General features: G+C 44.3%; 1 protein-coding gene across 1 annotated transcript in view; it reads left to right on the plus strand.

Annotated features, from left to right (window-relative positions):
• The first annotated feature begins 15,710 nt into the window (after nucleotides 1–15,710).
• LOC129328922 (C-type lectin domain family 17, member A-like) overlaps nucleotides 15,711–19,936 on the plus strand; it is a 28,817-nt gene continuing 24,591 nt past the window's right edge. The window contains exons 1-4 of the mRNA XM_054978251.1: nucleotides 15,711–15,812; nucleotides 16,899–17,003; nucleotides 18,231–18,311; nucleotides 18,747–18,821. Of these exons, the coding sequence (XP_054834226.1) occupies nucleotides 15,731–15,812; nucleotides 16,899–17,003; nucleotides 18,231–18,311; nucleotides 18,747–18,821 (343 nt within the window). The 5' untranslated portion in view covers nucleotides 15,711–15,730. The remainder of the gene's footprint in view (nucleotides 15,813–16,898; nucleotides 17,004–18,230; nucleotides 18,312–18,746; nucleotides 18,822–19,936) is intronic.

Here is a 19,936-nt window from a genome sequence, read left to right on the forward strand (position 1 = left end):
AGACAAAGACAAAGACAAAGACAAAGACAAAGACAAAGACAAAGACAAAGACAAAGACAAAGACAAAGACAAAGACAAAGACAAAGACAAAGACAAAGACAAAGACAAAGACAAAGACAAAGACAAAGACAAAGACAAAGACAAAGACAAAGACAAAGACAAAGACAAAGACAAAGACAAAGACAAAGACAAAGACAAAGACAAAGACAAAGACAAAGACAAAGACAAAGACAAAGACAAAGACAAAGACAAAGACAAAGACAAAGACAAAGACAAAGACAAAGACAAAGACAAAGACAAAGACAAAGACAAAGACAAAGACAAAGACAAAGACAAAGACAAAGACAAAGACAAAGACAAAGACAAAGACAAAGACAAAGACAAAGACAAAGACAAAGACAAAGACAAAGACAAAGACAAAGACAAAGACAAAGACAAAGACAAAGACAAAGACAAAGACAAAGACAAAGACAAAGACAAAGACAAAGACAAAGACAAAGACAAAGACAAAGACAAAGACAAAGACAAAGACAAAGACAAAGACAAAGACAAAGACAAAGACAAAGACAAAGACAAAGACAAAGACAAAGACAAAGACAAAGACAAAGACAAAGACAAAGACAAAGACAAAGACAAAGACAAAGACAAAGACAAAGACAAAGACAAAGACAAAGACAAAGACAAAGACAAAGACAAAGACAAAGACAAAGACAAAGACAAAGACAAAGACAAAGACAAAGACAAAGACAAAGACAAAGACAAAGACAGCCAGGCCCCCGGGGGTCGCGGCTGCGCCGCTCCCCCCGACGCCCCCCGCCCCGCCTGCGGCGGGCCGGGGGCCCCCGGGGGTCGCGGCTGCGCCGCTCCCCCCGACGCCCCCCGCCCCGCCTGCGGCGGGCCGGGGGCCCCCGGGGGTCGCGGCTGCGCCGCTCCCCCCGACGCCCCCCGCCCCGCCTGCGGCGGGCCGGGGGCCCCCGGGGGTCGCGGCTGCGCCGCTCCCCCCGACGCCCCCCGCCCCGCCTGCGGCGGGCCGGGGGCCCCCGGGGGTCGCGGCTGCGCCGCTCCCCCCGACGCCCCCCGCCCCGCCTGCGGCGGGCCGGGGGCCCCCGGGGGTCGCGGCTGCGCCGCTCCCCCCGACGCCCCCCGCCCCGCCTGCGGCGGGCCGGGGGCCCCCGGGGGTCGCGGCTGCGCCGCTCCCCCCGACGCCCCCCGCCCCGCCTGCGGCGGGCCGGGGGCCCCCGGGGGTCGCGGCTGCGCCGCTCCCCCCGACGCCCCCCGCCCCGCCTGCGGCGGGCCGGGGGCCCCCGGGGGTCGCGGCTGCGCCGCTCCCCCCGACGCCCCCCGCCCCGCCTGCGGCGGGCCGGGGGCCCCCGGGGGTCGCGGCTGCGCCGCTCCCCCCGACGCCCCCCGCCCCGCCTGCGGCGGGCCGGGGGCCCCCGGGGGTCGCGGCTGCGCCGCTCCCCCCGACGCCCCCCGCCCCGCCTGCGGCGGGCCGGGGGCCCCCGGGGGTCGCGGCTGCGCCGCTCCCCCCGACGCCCCCCGCCCCGCCTGCGGCGGGCCGGGGGCCCCCGGGGGTCGCGGCTGCGCCGCTCCCCCCGACGCCCCCCGCCCCGCCTGCGGCGGGCCGGGGGCCCCCGGGGGTCGCGGCTGCGCCGCTCCCCCCGACGCCCCCCGCCCCGCCTGCGGCGGGCCGGGGGCCCCCGGGGGTCGCGGCTGCGCCGCTCCCCCCGACGCCCCCCCGCCCCGCCTGCGGCGGGCCGGGGGCCCCCGGGGGTCGCGGCTGCGCCGCTCCCCCCGACGCCCCCCGCCCCGCCTGCGGCGGGCCGGGGGCCCCCGGGGGTCGCGGCTGCGCCGCTCCCCCCGACGCCCCCCGCCCCGCCTGCGGCGGGCCGGGGGCCCCCGGGGGTCGCGGCTGCGCCGCTCCCCCCGACGCCCCCCGCCCCGCCTGCGGCGGGCCGGGGGCCCCCGGGGGTCGCGGCTGCGCCGCTCCCCCCGACGCCCCCCGCCCCGCCTGCGGCGGGCCGGGGGCCCCCGGGGGTCGCGGCTGCGCCGCTCCCCCCGACGCCCCCCGCCCCGCCTGCGGCGGGCCGGGGGCCCCCGGGGGTCGCGGCTGCGCCGCTCCCCCCGACGCCCCCCGCCCCGCCTGCGGCGGGCCGGGGGCCCCCGGGGGTCGCGGCTGCGCCGCTCCCCCCGACGCCCCCCGCCCCGCCTGCGGCGGGCCGGGGGCCCCCGGGGGTCGCGGCTGCGCCGCTCCCCCCGACGCCCCCCGCCCCGCCTGCGGCGGGCCGGGGGCCCCCGGGGGTCGCGGCTGCGCCGCTCCCCCCGACGCCCCCCGCCCCGCCTGCGGCGGGCCGGGGGCCCCCGGGGGTCGCGGCTGCGCCGCTCCCCCCGACGCCCCCCGCCCCGCCTGCGGCGGGCCGGGGGCCCCCGGGGGTCGCGGCTGCGCCGCTCCCCCCGACGCCCCCCGCCCCGCCTGCGGCGGGCCGGGGGCCCCCGGGGGTCGCGGCTGCGCATGTCCTCTTGTGGGGGATAGTCTCTGGAGTTCGGATCTGTGTGATTTGGGGTGCTCCAAAGATTATTTGGGGTTGCAGGGGGCTTATATTTTCACCATTTGCTTATTCAAAAAATGTCTAATACTGGGTGCTTGGTGGCAGGCCACATGCAATGCCTGAGGTCCAGAACCAGAGACTGGATCAGCACCAGCTCATGTCCTCTTGTGGGGGACAGTGTCTGGAGTTCGGATCTGTGTGATTTGGGGTGATCCAAAGTTTTTTCCTGCTGCAGCTGCTGCCCCTTTCTTCTTATTGAATTGTTCTGGGGGGATCCTATTTTGGAGCTGTTTACTCAAGATCTGGGTTTTGTAGGATGACCCAGCATAGGTCCACTTAGAATGCTGAGTCTATACACCTATGAAGGTGTATAATATGTGCCCCTGCAAACTTCATTTTGGAGTGTAGAGCTTTTCAGTTTTCCCACAATATTTTTCTTTGGCTTTGCGAATAACGAATAAGGAATAAGGAAGTGCGAATAAGGAACTGGGAATAAGTAACCAACTTCAGCTTCGTCCATGCTTGGCCATTTATTTTAGCTCTCAGCCAGTTTCCAAAAACTCTGGAGCAAAACCGAGCAGCATCATTTATAGTCAAAGGACATTACACGTTCACTTGCACTAAGGAGCCAAGTGCTTGAGCTCACCAGTGAATGTGTGAGACAGTAAAATTCACATGCGTGCACTTCCTCTGCAGTCGTCCTCACCGTTTCTACCCAGGGTAGGTCATGGGTCTTTAAAACCCCACCCAAGTACCAGAGTTGCTGAATCAAAAGGGAGCAAGCTTCTCCACCCAGGTGTGTGTTGGATTACAACCAGGGCTTTTTTTCTGGGAAAAGTGATGGTGGAACTCAGTGGGTTGTCCTCAGAGAAAATGATAACATGGCTGGTGGCCCGACCCCCTGATCTCCAGACAGAGGGGAGTTTAGATTGCCCTCCGCGCCGCTTGGCTGTGCACCAGGAAGACCATATTGGTAGAATGGAGGTGAAAAAACTGCAGACACATTAAAGCCATTATAAACACTGAATCTCCAACCAATAACCATGCCTGCAACGGCTGCAAGAATCAATGGCTGCATAGAGCAGTTCAGGCCAATCCCATATCATCCACTCACTCAGCAGCTGGCAGTGGTGGCAGGATGGATGGACTTAACCAGGAATGGCACCATGTGTGCTCACACAGCCACGCTCATAGTACTTGAACATGGGCAGAAAGACTATGCACACTAGTGTTTTAAAACAAACCATGGGAATTTAGATGTTAACAAGTTGTTTACAACCATGTTGATCTGAAAGTAAATTTCAAAAAGCCAAGAACACAGTCTTTTTATTACCAACACAGTCTTATTTATTACCAACCCAATGACACATAACAGTGTGCAAGCTTTTGAGGGCGCCAGAATGCTGGTCACAGAAAAATGTGAATCGGTTTTTTTTAAAATGTGCAAATAACCATCATTAGCCTCTAGGTGGTGCACTACCCTTTCTAACAACTTCTAACAGTCACTGCAGACCTATAACAGATGATTATATAGAGCCAGGGCTTTTTTTCTGGGAAAAGAGGTGGTGGAACTCAGTGGGTTGCCAGCACAGGGGGCAACTCTTGGTGGGAGGTGGTGCCCCTGGTACCACATGTGTGTGCGCAAAGTGCGTGCATGCTTCCAGGACCAATGATGTCACTTTGGGTCAGCTGGAACAAGGGGGGAGGTTTTAAAAGTTTAAATCACCCTTGGTGAAAATTGTCACATGGCTGGTGGCCCCGCCCCTTGATCTCCAGACAGAGGGGAGTTTAGATTGCCCTCTGTGCCGCTGGAGCGGCGTAGAGGGCAATCTAAACTCCCCTCTGTCTGGAGATCAGGGGGCGGGGCCACCAGCCATGTGTCCCTTTTCAAGACGTTCCGGAACTCCGTTCCACCGCGTTCCAGCTGAAAAAAAGCCCTGTGTAGAGCTAGAACTGCACATTGTTAATAATATTTTCAAAATACTTAAATTGTATTATACTTTTTTTTTATTTGGAGGGATTTGGTTCAGTAACCATGATAACTCAGAGATAATTTGAACCAATAGTAACTAAGCAGCACATTCAGATTTGGAAGGTGTATGCTCCAAGCCTATCTTTGCCTTGGATATATTTATCGCATCTTTATGCCGTCCTTCCTGCGAGAACAGCATATAGGGTTCTCCCCTCATCCTCACAACAACTCTGTGAGGTACGCTAGATTAAGCCAGCATAACATGGCCAAGTAGAGTTTTGAATTCAGGTTTCTCCAGTCCCAATCTAATATTCTGGCCTTTGGGAAACTTTTATTTCTCAATATTTCTTCTGAAATATTGTCTCACTGATTAATGACTTCTTTTACAGCTTTTCATTTAATACTGATTTATGGTCTGTTTTTGTTTATTGTCATCATTTTGGTAAGTGTCATTTAATACCTTTTCCAACGTCATGCTGTTATATTTTTCTCACTTCCCAGAAACTGCAGGGGAAGCACTACTAGGTTTGCAGTGCAATCCTAAACAGAGTTACACACTTCTAAGCCCAATTAGTCATTGCTTAGGATTGCACCGATGGTTTGCTCTGGATGAAAAAGTACTGATGGCATGTTCGTACTTATTATAATCTGCCCTTCTCAGTGAAACTCATGGCAGATTGCACAGTGTATGTCATTATGATCAACCGGATGGGACATCCAAACCTTGACATGGCTAATCTGGCCACCTGGATTCATGTTACAGTGACTAGATTACACTGTACAAAGGTTTCCCTTCAACGCTGACTCGGAGACTCCAGCTGGTGTAGATTGCTGCAGCTCATTTACTTTCAGGAACTAGATGGAGTATGCACATCACTCCCATTTTGCAGTCACTCCACTGGCTTTCTCTCAGTTACTGGGCTTAATTCAAGTTCACAACTATCACATTCAAGGCCCTTCATTGCCTCAGTCCCTCAGATCTGTGTGACTGTCTCTCCCCTTATGTTCCACCTTGGCAGCTTCACTCATCCAAACAGGGCCTTCTGCAGATCCCACCCTGCAGTTGGGCAAAATCAACAGCTGCCCACACACATGCTTTCCTCTGTGGTGGCCCCCTCCTTATGGAATGGCCTGACTGAGAAGGTCAGGAAAGCTCCCACTCTCCTATGCAAACCTGAATTATTCAGGAAGGCTTTCTACCCAGACTATAGGACTGTGCCATAAGAAATAGCTCAGAGGGGTGCTTTGGTAGGGACAGGGACTAATATGATATGCTATTGGATACAGTATGCTGATGCAGATATGTGCCACTAGGGAGTTCCCACATTGCTTGACATGTCATGTAAATTAGTTATGAATTGTTTCAGAAAGGTTTTGTCTCTATGCTTATGCTTATCTTCAAATTTTCTGCTACTGTGCTCTATTGTATCTGTTTTCACTGAATGTACTAACTTTTGTTCATTATTGTACCTGCTTGATGAATTCCTACCTGTTGATTGTAGTGTATTTCACTTGCACTGTTTATTCTGCCTTGGATCTCAGTGAGAAAGGTGGACATTAAAAAAAATAAAAATTGGGTTTCAGTTACAGAAATTGGAAAACAAACAGAGGTCTGAAACAGAGTGGCACAAAGATGAAACAAAGCATAATGTTCTGGATTAATCTGACCATGCCTGTTTCAGATATCGGTGTGCACTTAGGAAGCCCTAAGCATCTAGTTAGCTTTCCTATAACAAATCACTCAACTCTTGGCAAGAGGTACACTGGAAATAGTGTTTTATATTTGTTACTGGGTATTGTATGCAAGTAAACACAATTACAGAATCTCTGCTTCCATTCTAAACCTTTATTATTCAGCATACTTAATATTAGTTAAATTAAGGGAAAATCATACCATCCGTTATAACTACATAGATCATTAAAGGAGAGCAATTACATGAATCCAAGAAAATATCTTACCCCAATGATAAGCAGAAACTTCTGATCAATTCAACTTTTCATTTATAGGGTTTCAGAATCATCTCCTAACAATAGCTAACAGTTCTGCTTGATAAGGGCTCACATTCTTGGATAATTTATAACTTCAAACACCATACAAGGTTATCTATAGTTGAAACATCTTCTCAAAGTATACGAACATTGTTAGCTCATTTTAGCTATTTTTATCTTAACAAAGTCTATATATAATTAATGATTACAAGTTTCTCATACATATGAATACTTTTTGACCCTAAACCAATACACCTATCCTTGAATCATATCTTCACTTCTGTTAATGTAGACATTCCTGCTATTCTCAGATGCTTTCTTCACCTGGTACTCAACAAATAATATCTACTGATATGGGTTAGATGGCTCATCTATACAAGACCATACAATTGTGTTACTCCTCTATGATGCCCCTCTCCAAGGTTGTTCTGTTCTGGACCTCTGGGCTCCCTTTGTGATATGTCTAGCCCGGCGAGCCCTGTTTATGTGTGTAAATTCAGCAGCAGTTCCCCTGTAATTCTAGGTATATTGATGACAATAAGCATTTGAACATCACACTGAAAGGATGGAGAAATTACATAGTATGAGCATACTTGCAGCAAGAGACAGTACGCAGTAGTATAGTCCACAGTTCCTATCCCTTACCAAAGCATCTTTCTGAACCATTTCTTTATAGTACAGCTCTATTACCTGTGTATAAAAGTCCTCCTGAATAATTTAGTTGTGCATAGTTTTCAGAAAGCCAGGAGAGTGGGAGCCTATGTAACTTCATTAGGCAGGCCACTCTATTAGATGGGGGTCACACAGCACAGAATACACATGTATGGGCAGTTATTGATTTTGCCTATTTGCAGGGTGGCACCTGCAGAAGTCCCTGTTAGGATGAGTGCAGCTGCTGTGGCAGAGCATAGTGAGAGAAGGGGTCTTGTAGATATGAGGGCCCAAGGCCATGGAGGGCTTTGTATGTGATAGTCAATACCTGGTAACTGATGTGTATCCAATAGAGTGACTGCAGAAAGAAAATAATATACATGCTCTGCCTAGTTCCCGACAAAAGTCAAACTACAGAGTTGTGCACCAACTGGACTCTCAAAGTTGACTTCAAGAGGAAACCTATGTAGAGTGCATTGCAATAGCCTAGTGAGTCTTCTTGACGTTACTGTGGCATGGATCCAAGTGGTGGTGAGAGCAGGTGTATCAAGATAGAGAGCCATCTTGCTAGCTAAACTGAGTTGGAAGAATTTTTCTTTGTAAGTATATTAACTTGCTTCTCCAGTAGTAGCGCTGGTTCCAGTAGAGCCCCAAGGTTCTAAGTCAGCTGAACCCCATTGAAAGTGGGAAGCACAATATCTGTCATGATCTCTGCCTTCCCAGCCAGTATCACTTCTGTCTTCTTGCCTGGCTCCAGTTTCAATTTGTTCAGTTTCAATTTGTTTATTCTCAGTCATTTGACCACAGAAGTCAGGCAGTGACTCAAGTCTGCTACCACCTCACCAGGGGATTTGGATAGACAGATATAGAGCTGGGTATTATCTGCATACTGATGACATCCAGTTCCAAAGCTACGAATGATTTCTCCTAAAGGCTTCACATAGAGGTTCAATAACATGGGGCTGGTGATGGTAAGATTGTGCCCTTTGGAGTTCCAAGACAATGCCCTCACTGAAGATACCTGTCTCCAATGGCAGTCCGATCCATGAGGAATGATTTAATCCAGCCCAAGGCACATCCCCTGATACCTACTTCTGCCTGCAAATGCCTCAACAAGATGGTATAATGTACTTTATCGAAGGCTGCCAATAGATCCAAGAGAAGCAGCAGAGAAGCATGGCTTTTGTCTATATTCAGATGGAGGTCATCAAGTAAAGCCATGAGAGCTGTCTCTGCCCCATAGCCCTGCCTAAAACCAGACTGAGAAGGGTCCAGAGCACAAAGAATTTGCTTTATTCATAAATATACAAGTAGAGCACTTCTGTGGGACACCAGATCCACTACCTTGCATCACAGCCTGACAGAGAGAAATTCAATGTGGTTAACTTTCCAGCCAACTCAGTCACAGCTTGGCTTGCTATATCCCAAGTTTCCAAATCAGGGAAGCCAATATTTATATCAAGCAAATAGAACTGAATGTATGCAAATCAAGCCAATTAATTGCACCATTTTTTAAAAATTGATCATGGCAAGTATCACAAAAGTGAAAAAGGAGCAATGGTGTTCTCTTTCTCCCTGATCATAACAAGAAAGACAGTTCTCCCTCATCTGCTCTGCTGCCTTTCTTCTGGGAGACAATAGCAAAGTATGTCTCTTCCAAATTTTCTGCCTGTGCAGAAGAGAAGAGAACCCTTGAAATGCCACTTTGAAATCTGAAGGGCGAATTTGGAAGAAATTTGGAAGAAATTGGAAGAAAACCCAAAGAGGTACGGGGCCAAAAGCAGTAAAAATCGCCCGTGCAAAAAAGGTTTCTGTCTGTTTCAAATTCATAACTGTTGTTTCTCCACTCACGCAGCTGCTCCCTGCCTTCAGTCAGACGGAGGAACGCCTCTTCTTTTGACGGATCCTTGAAAACCAGAGCTATCATAAGACCATCTTCTAACAATTAATTCCCATTGCGGAAACATCTCCAATTATTAAGAAGCATTAACATTCTTGATTATAGTAGGCTATGACTCCTATCAACCATAGTGTACCTATTCATAGTAATCAGATAGTAAATCCAAATTAATATTATATAAATTCAACCACACAGAGATAATAGGCTAAAGCCCACAAAAGTGTATGCACCAATGCTCCATTAGTACATTAAGTAAATTAAATGAAAATGACCAGAATGAAAGAAAGCTTCTATATTTCTGGAGATTAGATTCAGATGTCCTCAAGAAACATTAAGGTCTTAGTACACGGTGGTGGTGGTGTGCACAGTGGTGCCCTCAAGTCATAGCTGACTTATGGTGACCCCTGCTGCGGTTCTCATGGCAAGATACTAACAGAGGTAGTTTGCCCCTGCCTGCCTCTGCAACCCTGGTCTTTGTTGGAAGTCTCCCATCCAATTACTAACCAAGGCTGACCCTGCTTAGCTGAGTTCTGATGAGATCAGGCTCACCTGGCCTAGATTTTACTTTAATATGCCTCATGAAGTTTTGTTTTTTGATCTGTACACAGCCATATCTTTCTTTTAGCAGCATTGTTAATTTACTTTAAAACTTTGTCCTGCAAACACCTCTAGACATATGGATTTATTAGTTACCTTCTCCACACTCTTATATCTTCATGGGTGGAAAGAAAACCTGTGTTTCTTCCTTTTGATCAGAGATGTGTTAAGACTGTTTCATTTCTCCCCAAAAATATGTCTAACATCTTCAAGATTTCAGATTTAAAGTTCATTGTGGATTCATTTTTAAAGGCTTACAAATGGGACTTACAAGGACTCTCAAGGGGTATCTCCATTTCCCCTTGTATCCCCCTCCCGAGTCCTGACACTATTTCCTTTTTCCTTCTGAAAGTCCCTATAGCCTGTCCCATCCACAAACCAATTTACTTTACCTTTATCTCTCTGGCGTCTTTCTCCTCCCTGGCTCCTGTGTTCTGCTTTCCTTTTTTGGTCCTCCACCTGTCCATCTTTACCTCCTCTCCCTTCTTTTACCTTTTCTAAGCCTCTTCCTTGCCCTGCTTCCACTGTGCTGACAGAAATAGAGGCTTGGAGCCTCAGCAATGTTGGTTTGGGATTGCTTAGCAATTCCCAAACGGCCACCCAGATCTCAGAATGTATTCTCACAAAATCTCAGTTGCACTCTGTTCTTAAATAAGTTAATATTACTTCTCTGGGTTTTTAAAACCACCATTATTTTTTTCATGTTTTTCTGCAAACCTGGGGATTCTCGCAGGAATAGCAGAAAAATCCCCTCTTGTCTGTCCCTAGTCCTGTTCTGTGGGTTTTTTTGATCCAGAGTCTAGGCCCCCTTTCAAAGTTAGCAATAACTATATTTGTTTCCCATATTTTTATTTTAAAATATTCTTCACTTTTTGCTATTAATATCCAAAGCCTGGAAAGAACATTCCTCCAATTAACATTATGCCATGTTAATTCTGATATGAAATATGAAGAATGAAAGTTACAAAGTGGGGTATATCACTACATAATGCAGCATATGCTCATTTTACAGAGTAGAGATGTTTGTAGTATTATAACAGCATCTCAAGAATGATAATTGCTAGGATCAAGAGCCTAGGGGCTGTACTGGATCTAGCACTACTACTAGAAAAACAAGTTAAGACAGCTGAAAAAAATGCTTTCTACAATCTCACTCTAGCTTGGAAGATGGTTTCTTACCTTGACCTGGCCAACCTGGCCACCTGGATCCATGCTATGGTAACATCAAAACTATCTACTAGTTACCACGCTCAATTCAAGGTATTGGTTGTTACATACAAAGCTCTTCATGGCCTTGGTCCAGCATACCTACGGGACCGCCTCCCTCCCTATGTTCCTCCACGGCAGCTTCACTCATCTGAACAGGGTCTCCTGGAGGTGTCACCCTGCACATGGGCAAAATCAACAGCATCCTGTACATGAGCCTTCTCTGTGGTGGCCCCTACCCTGTGGAACAGCATGCCTGAGCAGGTCAGGAGAGTCCCACTCTCCTGCCTTTCCTCAAACGATGCAAAACCGAATGATTCAAAAAGACTTTTTACTCAGATAGGAGGGCTGTATAGTAGGGAGGGGGTCTCAGATGATTCGCCAATGAGTTAGGGACCTTAGCCTTCACCATTATGTTGTCTTACCTATTATCTGCTGCTTTAAATGTGTACTCCTTTGTACTACCTGTGCTTCATGTTGTCTAATGTCAGTCCTAGAACTGATTATGTTCTGTTTCAGCATTTCTTCAGCTCTGTATTGGATCCTTGCTAATGCTATGTCTTTGTAAACATATTGTTTATGGAAATGTCCTTGATACTGTATGGAAATGTCCTTGCTCCTGATAGTACTAATCTCACACTATGTAATCCGCCTTGAGTCTCAGTGAGAAAGGCAGACTATAAATGACATAAATAAATAAAAATAAATAAAACAAGACTGTTGTGTTTGCATTACTACATAATATGACAATATGTGTTATGCATGCATATGGTCTGGGTTCAATCCCCAGGAGCTGAAAGGATCTCAGGACAGGGTGCGGAAAGACTGCTCCCCATGACATTGGAAAGCCATTGTTAGAACAAACAACAATAGCCTATGGAAAAAGTTGAAAATTGAGCTCGATTCTCCTGATGGCAGATTCGTAGAACCTGCTGCCCGATAACTATTAGAACATTTAGGATTGCTTTTTTAAAAGGTTATTGACTTCATACATGTATTCCTGCTGAAATTCAATTTCTATATGGGAAAATTGCTGCGTTGCTGGCTTCTTCAGAGAACAACAGGGGCCAGAACAAATGGGATTTCTGCTTTTGGGGGTGTTATTAAGGGGCAATGGGTGGTTGTGCAGGACTTTCTGTTAATGTCCGTAGCCACCGTGGCACCACATTCCATCCTCCGCTTACGTAACGAGAAGTTTCTAGCTGATGCATGTCTTGTCCTTAACTGCACCTCAAGTCTATGTCAGCGTTTGCCATGTGGATTATCACAAAGTGCTAATATCTTATTGAAGTCACTAACTGGCAAATGTTGGTAGCTTTGAGAAATGTTATATTAAAATATCTGCTATGTTTGTCTACTCTATACATTTATTGTTTATTAATGTTAAAATTTTAGTTGTTGTTAAAAGTTTGTATTTTAAAAGTATTTTGAAAAATAAAATAAAATAAAATTGTAAATTAAAAAAAAATCTATGTCAGCATGTGCCAACAATCAATGCTTTGTGAGCTAGATAGATACAAGATTTACAGAGTGGATTTGAATGATGGCTATCTTTTCTCTTTGGACTGCCATTTCCTATAGCTTACTTAACTGACCGTTGCAGATCTGAATTTGAGGAGACAAACAAATTCTGCCATTCTTTTCTGTACAACATTAAGAATAACCTCTGACCTGAATAAGTTACTTGAATTAGTAACTAGAATGGCTGCATGCCCCCTGTACCCCCAAAATAAAGTTTGGACCCCCATATGCCATACACTCCCACGTTCAGAGTACTCTGTCCTCCAAGTGGACCAATACTGTTTCTTGGTTCAAAACCCAGTTCTTGTGCTTGCAACTATAAAGTGGGTTACTCCCAGGGGGAAAAAAGCAGAAAATAGGGGGAAGCTATACCCAAAGCAATCTTTGGACCACCCCAAAACATACATCATCACATACTGAAGATTGTCCTCTACAATAAAACATGGACTGGTGCCTGGTCCAAATACTGGTTCTGGCACAAAGAGCTTCTGTTTGTGTTGCCTCCAAGAATCTTGTACTGGAGGGGAAAGATGTTGATAAAGAACTATGGTGGCTCACATGCAGGGGGCATGCAACTATTCTAGTTACTTATTCAAATTTCCTTCCAAAGTTACTAGGCTCAATTCAAAGTTTGGGCTATCACATACAAAGCCTGTCATGGACTTGGTCCCTCATACCTACAGGACCACATCTCTCCCTCTGCTTCCTCATGGCAGCTTTGCTCATCTGAACAGGGCCTTCTGCAGGCACTACCCTGCAAATGGGCAACATCAACAGCTATCTGTACATGTACATTCTCTGTTGTGGCCTCCTCCTTATGGAGTGATCTACCTGAAGAGGTCAGGAAAGCTCTCACTCTTCTGGCTTTCGCAATTGAGGCAGAACTGAATTATCCAGGAGGGCTTTTCTACATGTTTAAGGCTTCCTATTGCCATTTAGTTATTTTCTCTCTCAGATCAGGAAGTATGTTTTAAGATCTTCTTTTGTGTTGGCAGAAACTTTGAACTTACTTTTATTTATCTTTCCATTTTGGGGAGTCATTAGCTACAACAATTTGCTGTATATTTTCTTACTCTATAAAAGAGCTTCGTTCTTTTAAGTCTCTCCTCATCAGCGGATGTTATTCCACCCAAAATGTAAAATTTTCTATTTCATATATGTTATTTTCTTTAGTGTATTTTAATCCTGCTTTTCTCCCTAGTGGGAACCCAAAGCAATGTACAAAATATGCAATGTAATTTAAACAAATTTTAATAAATCACTATAAAGACAAAAGGGGGAAAATCCAAAATGTACTCTTTTTAAGAAAAGGCAAAATATGCTGGAAAAAATCAAGAATCAATAACGGTACACTTTATTGCCATCAAACAGAAGAGACTATAGGGTTCTCAAATGTGAAATTATATTTTGAAGTCCACCAATTCAGACATATGATCTTTTTATTACAAAAATCTGCACAATATTGGGTTTCGATGAATTATCTCCAGTGTATTCCACATCACTACATATACTATCATTTGAAGACAGCCTGTAAAATTCCACATCTACTTACCAGATGAACACTTCTTATTTGGAGAGTTTGGATACGAAAAATTGCTCCTTTTATTTCAATTCTCATATATGTTCTAAATCATCCACATTTTTATGATCAAAACAAATATTGGCAATATCAGAACTGGGAATTTCATGGTATATGTACACTGACAGATTTTGTTCTCTTCTAATTGGACCCTCTTGGGCACCTGAACCACAAAATTTTTAAACCACAAACCACAAAATTTTTAAGTAACCAGGTTCCAATTCCAGAAAATTTGACATTTTATCATCCATCAATCAACAAATCCATTGTGCTGTAGTGGTTAGAGAGTCAGACTAAGAACTGGGAGATCCAGCTTCATATCCCCACTCTGCCATGGAAACTGGGTGAGTTTGGGTCAGTTACACACTCTCAGCTGAACCTACCTCACAGGGTTGTTGTGAGGATAAAATGGAGGGTGATGAATGATGTAAGCTGCTTTGGGTCCCCACTGAGGAGGAAGGCAGAATATAAATGAAGTAAAATAAAGTAAAAAAATAAAAATAAAAAATAACTAATTTTGAACGTATTCAGTCAAGTTCTACCTACACAAAAGGGCCAATTTCAAATATTTATACATTTCTTAATTAAAATTACTTACGGCAATACTGATGCATTACACACTGATTGGAAAGGGGATTTGAGGTAAAAAAAAATACGCAATTTAAAGTTTTGGCTGGCACCTGGAAGACATATCCTTTAAAATCAGTTTCTACAATGATATAATAAAATTCCTTGAAGGTACTATACAAATGGCATCTCACTCCAGCATAATTTAAATATATCTATAAAACATCCATTGCTGCAGGCGATACTACAATAGTACAGGTTCATCCTTCAACATGTGGTGGAGCTTCAAAAAAAACCCCTTTTTGGCAACTGATAAATGACCATAAGAAAAAATTTAAAATGAATTTAACATCAGATTCAACACTGACTTACTTACATTATATGGTGGAGAAAAATTAAAATATGGCACAAAACATTTTAAGAACTCTTCTACTTGTAGCATAGTCCATCTTATCACAGAACTAGATATCTATGACAAAAATTACAAATAGCATGTGCTAGGAACACCTTTGGAAAATAGTTCTTCCAGAAAAAGTAACTCACAAAATTAACAGCGCAATCCAATGCAGAGTTACACCTTCAAATCTCATTGCCTTCAATGGACTGAGAAGGGTATAACTCTACTTGGGACTGCATTATAGATTAACAAAAAGCCAAGTAAGTCCTGATGCTTACTTTCATGTTGATAACCCTTTCCTTACCTTTCCTTTTGTCAACATGCATTCTATAACTCTTCATCCACTATCATGTGCAAGAAGCTTTCTGATGTCATTGTACATAAATAATGCTCATACTTTCATTAGTAATGTAAGAACATTTAAATAAACTGTAAAACAAATTGTACAATTATTTCTTATCCATTTTGTCTTTCTTCTTGCAGTCATATTCAGCTATTCTGTAACTATAAGCATTTTGATATGTAATTTGAATAGACAATATTTTTAAATGCATAATATGTGTTCCAAAATAAAATACTTTTTAAAAAATTATGCTTTTCTAGTTGTGACAGAATTTGGTCTGTGGAATTGCTTCAATGCAGAACTGTATTGCACAGTTAAGCTCAAAATCTCCTACACAAAGCCTTTTAACCTCTCAGACCTGGAGAAGGGAAATAAGATTACATGAGGCATTCATTTGTGCATTGATGACACTTCCTTGGTATAAAAGCCGTCTTCAGGGGCTTCTTCACAACTAAAGAGATGGAAACGTCCTACATCAAATGGGACAACTCAGAGCAAGTGAATGTCTTAATGGAGGGTCAGAAGAAAGCACAGGAGAAAGGTATGGTGGCTGAGCCAGTGGGAAGAAAATGACTTTCTGTGGACTCAGCATTAATGCTAGAACAATTAGTTCAGGGAAACGATGGCATAGAGAAGACTGTTTCTTGGAGTAAGAAAGATTTTAATACATTTACATAATAAAAAGCTAAGAACTTTGTTGGTAATATTTACCTGATTGACTAGACATATCCATAGGATGGAATTATTTAGGCGTGGTTCATATTCAATCTTTGCCTTTGGCTCTGAAGCAATTAATTTTTTATTAAAGGTTAGAGCCATTGAAAATGTTTTCTTGATGGAATTTTGAAATACCCATTACTGCAGAATGCCTAATGTCTGCTGTGTAGCCACTTTCATACGTGTGCAGTAAATAATACATTTGCTCTTCTTTAAATTCCAGCTTGTTGAATTCTGAGGAGAAAACACACATGCTGTTTTTGGTGTCTGAGTGTATTGTCCTTGTATTGGTATGAGCAAATCACTGGATCCAATCCACAGTGTTTTTTGACTGCTAGATGGATACAGCTGCATGAAGCCAATATCAGTTACAGATAAAATTGAATCCTAGTACTTGGTTTCCTAATGTACAGGGGGGGCGGTTCTAGGAAAAGAGGTGGCAGAACACTCAAGAGGGAAATGAGGAGGAAACACACGGGTTTATTTGAAATAATATTATTTTGAAGCATTATTGCCAAGTATTTTCAAGAGGTGCCAGAACTCCGTTCCACCGCGTTCCCCCTGAAAAAAAGCCCTGCTAAGGTATATATATTTCATATGAATATGGAAGAGTCCAGGAGCACCTTTAAGACTAACCAACTTTACTATAGCATAAGCTTTTGAGAACCACAGTTCTTTTTGTCAGATGCATCACATCTTATGAATATGGTCTCCTATCTCTAATGTCAATTTGTTGCAATCCAAACATAGGTTTATTTCTTACTCATTTCCCCCCATCTCCCATTCCTTTTCCATTATCAATTCCTATTTTACTCCTCAATCTCCTATGCATTTGTGGAATAAACGGATGTGTTCTAAAACATGTGGTGAAATATGTTCTAAGGACTAACCCCCAGTTTTGCTCACACAGGTTTCCATATCCATATCATCAAAAGGAAAATTGTTATCTACTGTGTTATACTGGGAATTGGCTTTTTATTTATTATAGCTCTTCTATCTCAAAGCCTCAGAAATGGTAAGTCTCTCAGAAAGAAGAAATGCAGCTCTATGAGGACACTGCTCTCTTGCTATTTAGCTTTGAGAATCACAAGCTAGTGTATTCTTAGAACATATTCCAGCAATGACCTGCTTTTTTGTTTAACAGAGAAGTTGTCAGTGGTTTGGGGGCTTTAATCACTATTATAATTTAACACAGATTAATTTTCCTTAACACACTTCAATCACTTTTTTCATAATAACAGAATGTTTTCATAGATTGATTTTTCTCCATGTGAACAATGGATGGATGATGTATCCCAATGTTGTTATATACGTTATCATAGTATTAGTTCACTTTTTACATTTTGAAACATTTGTTACATAAACGGAGGCTGATGATAAATGCCTTAAATAAAATTCCAATGAGAAAGTGAACATCTGGTTATAGAGGAATGTGGGCATACAAGGGAACTTTCTCTGTAATTTCCCCACAAACCATCATTAAACAATATTCCTTTAAACACACATACATATTGGCACCTTAAAAAGTGGCTTGATCAGGCCTGCTAGGAGTTGCTACTAGGAAAAAACAAAAAGAAAGCATGTGTGTGCCTGAGTGCATTCACGGACGCAGCTTTGGTGCACATAAAACAGGTCGTAGCTGCGGTACTCTTATTCGTGCAGGGGAAAGTGAATAGAATCTCTAAGTCTACCGAACAGAATTTCAGTGCTTCGACATTAATCTATATGCAGCAATATAATACATGAAATGGCCCTAAAGAAGAATGTTTTCATGAAAGATCAGCTTTTACCAAGGCAATCAGAGCCCTTCTTGAATTTTGACTAGAATAAGTGTATAGGAGCTAACATATTCTGGTTTAATATGACTAGGTGAACTAGCACTTTGGTGCTAAAAATAACTCAGTCCACATTTTCCTTCTTTCCCCAGCATAACCTTCTGTTCCTGTTTCTACTCATTAGTTGCATCTGCTAAACAACCCCACCAAGAGAAATTTATGTTACGAAAAGACCTAAAGAGAACAAAAGCCATAAACGATTTGAGGTCTTTTGGCCTACCTTTCCTCATTCAGACTATTATATAGAGCACTTTATCCTGGAAGAAATTGTTTGAATACCATAAGGAAATCCACATAGTATTTGTAGGGGATTATTCAGTCACTTTATAACAGGGTCTGAGGAACACATGTGCATAAAGAGGCAAAAATGTTTGATCTTTGAATGAAAAGACTCTTCTTATATATAGAATCAGAGATGTCCAAAGCTATCAAAATGAGTCTGCTCGGCAAGTCATCGGACTCGTCATCATCACAGATGACCCTTAACTGTAAGTTCTTCTTTTACTATATCTCTTATGTGTTAGTAAAGACAGAAAATCTTGCTACCAGTTCTAATTTGTTTTATAAAGTTACTTGCAGTGTTACATTTGCTAGTTTAAAAACATGTTTGAGAAAGTGCCAATAAAGTGGATGGTGGTGGCAGAACAGTCAGATGCAAGTATGCAGTTTTACTTGCTCCCATCGGACATTTTTCACATGACAAAGCCACATGCCAGCCACTGGGGTGGGGGCATTGCCCTGTTTAACATACATAATTGAAAGGAAACATCAAGTCAGAAGCAGAATTACAGTTATTAATGGAAGCGGCCCAAGATCATTAATATGCTGTTAAGCAACTCTTGTCTTTTTCAATGGGGGTTGTGCAAGACAACTCAACAGAGTTGCTCCATGATTCTAAGTAAACCATCGTCTCCTATCTGCAGTGTCAAAGGAAATAGCTGGAATTGGTCAGAAGGTTGTCTTGCTCCAAGAACTGCCGTATCTCCAGAAATCTGCAGGTAAGAGGCAGATTCTGTGTACTGTCATGCCCTTCAGTGAAGCAGGGCCATCACTAACTTTCCTCTCTAGCTGGGGCAGCCATATTTCCAGTAAGGTTTCAAAGAAATGAACAGAAATCTACAAAATCCTCAGAACTAACAGGTACTGCTTTCAGACCCCATCCAAGAATCTGTATACATTTTGTGTATATTTTATGTGTATGAGTGGTGTGGCAGCCAAAAAGACCCTTTCTTGAGTTGCCACCCACCTAATCTTGGAAGGTGGGGCACCTGAAGCAGGGCCTTGGAAGGTGACCTTAGTGATCAGGTAGGCTTATATGGGAGTCTGCAGTCCCTTCAGGCATGCTGGTTCCAAACCATTCTGGGCTTCAAAGACGAATATCAGTACCTTGAATTGGCCTTCAAAACATATTGTGATCCAGTGTAGATGAGTAAGACTGGAATAATACAATCCCTATGACCCACTCCCGTCAGCATCCTGGCTACAGCATTCTATATTAGTTAAAGTGTCTGAGCACTTTTCAAGGACAGCCCCATACACTGCAGATTGCAATAATCTAATCTAGATGTCACCAGGGCATGCACCACAATGGTCAGATCTTTTCTATCAAGGAAAGGCTGCAGCTGGCTAACCAGTCAAAGCCACTCCTAGCCGCAGCTGCCATTGATTTATTCAGGGAAGAGTACATGTGCACTTGCATATAAGAGCGCAAGACTCCACAGTTTTATCCCCCATGGGCTATATATCCTTTGGACCTGCCACTACCAAACTGATTTTCCCAGGCATCTCTTTCACAAGCAATTTACTACTGGTGGTGAGCCTCTGAGCACATGCACGTTGCCAAGCATGGATGATCAGCTAGGCACATGGGTAAGAAATTTGAAACAGCCTTCTTCTTAAACAGAGAAGGATGTTTATTGTACTATACCAAATATTGTACTATACCAGAGCACAGAAATACAGGAAGATATTACAGGAAGAATTAAAGAAAGAAAAAATAAAGCTATCTAAGGGATATTTTCTCCAATATTACCTTGGCATCCCAATGGGATGAGTGTTCCATTCCCCAAACCACAGGCAACACCCGGCACCTGGTCCAGAGCAAACACACAGG

This window comes from Eublepharis macularius, chromosome 4 (assembly GCF_028583425.1).
Source record: "Eublepharis macularius isolate TG4126 chromosome 4, MPM_Emac_v1.0, whole genome shotgun sequence".
NCBI lineage: Eukaryota > Metazoa > Chordata > Lepidosauria > Squamata > Eublepharidae > Eublepharis > Eublepharis macularius.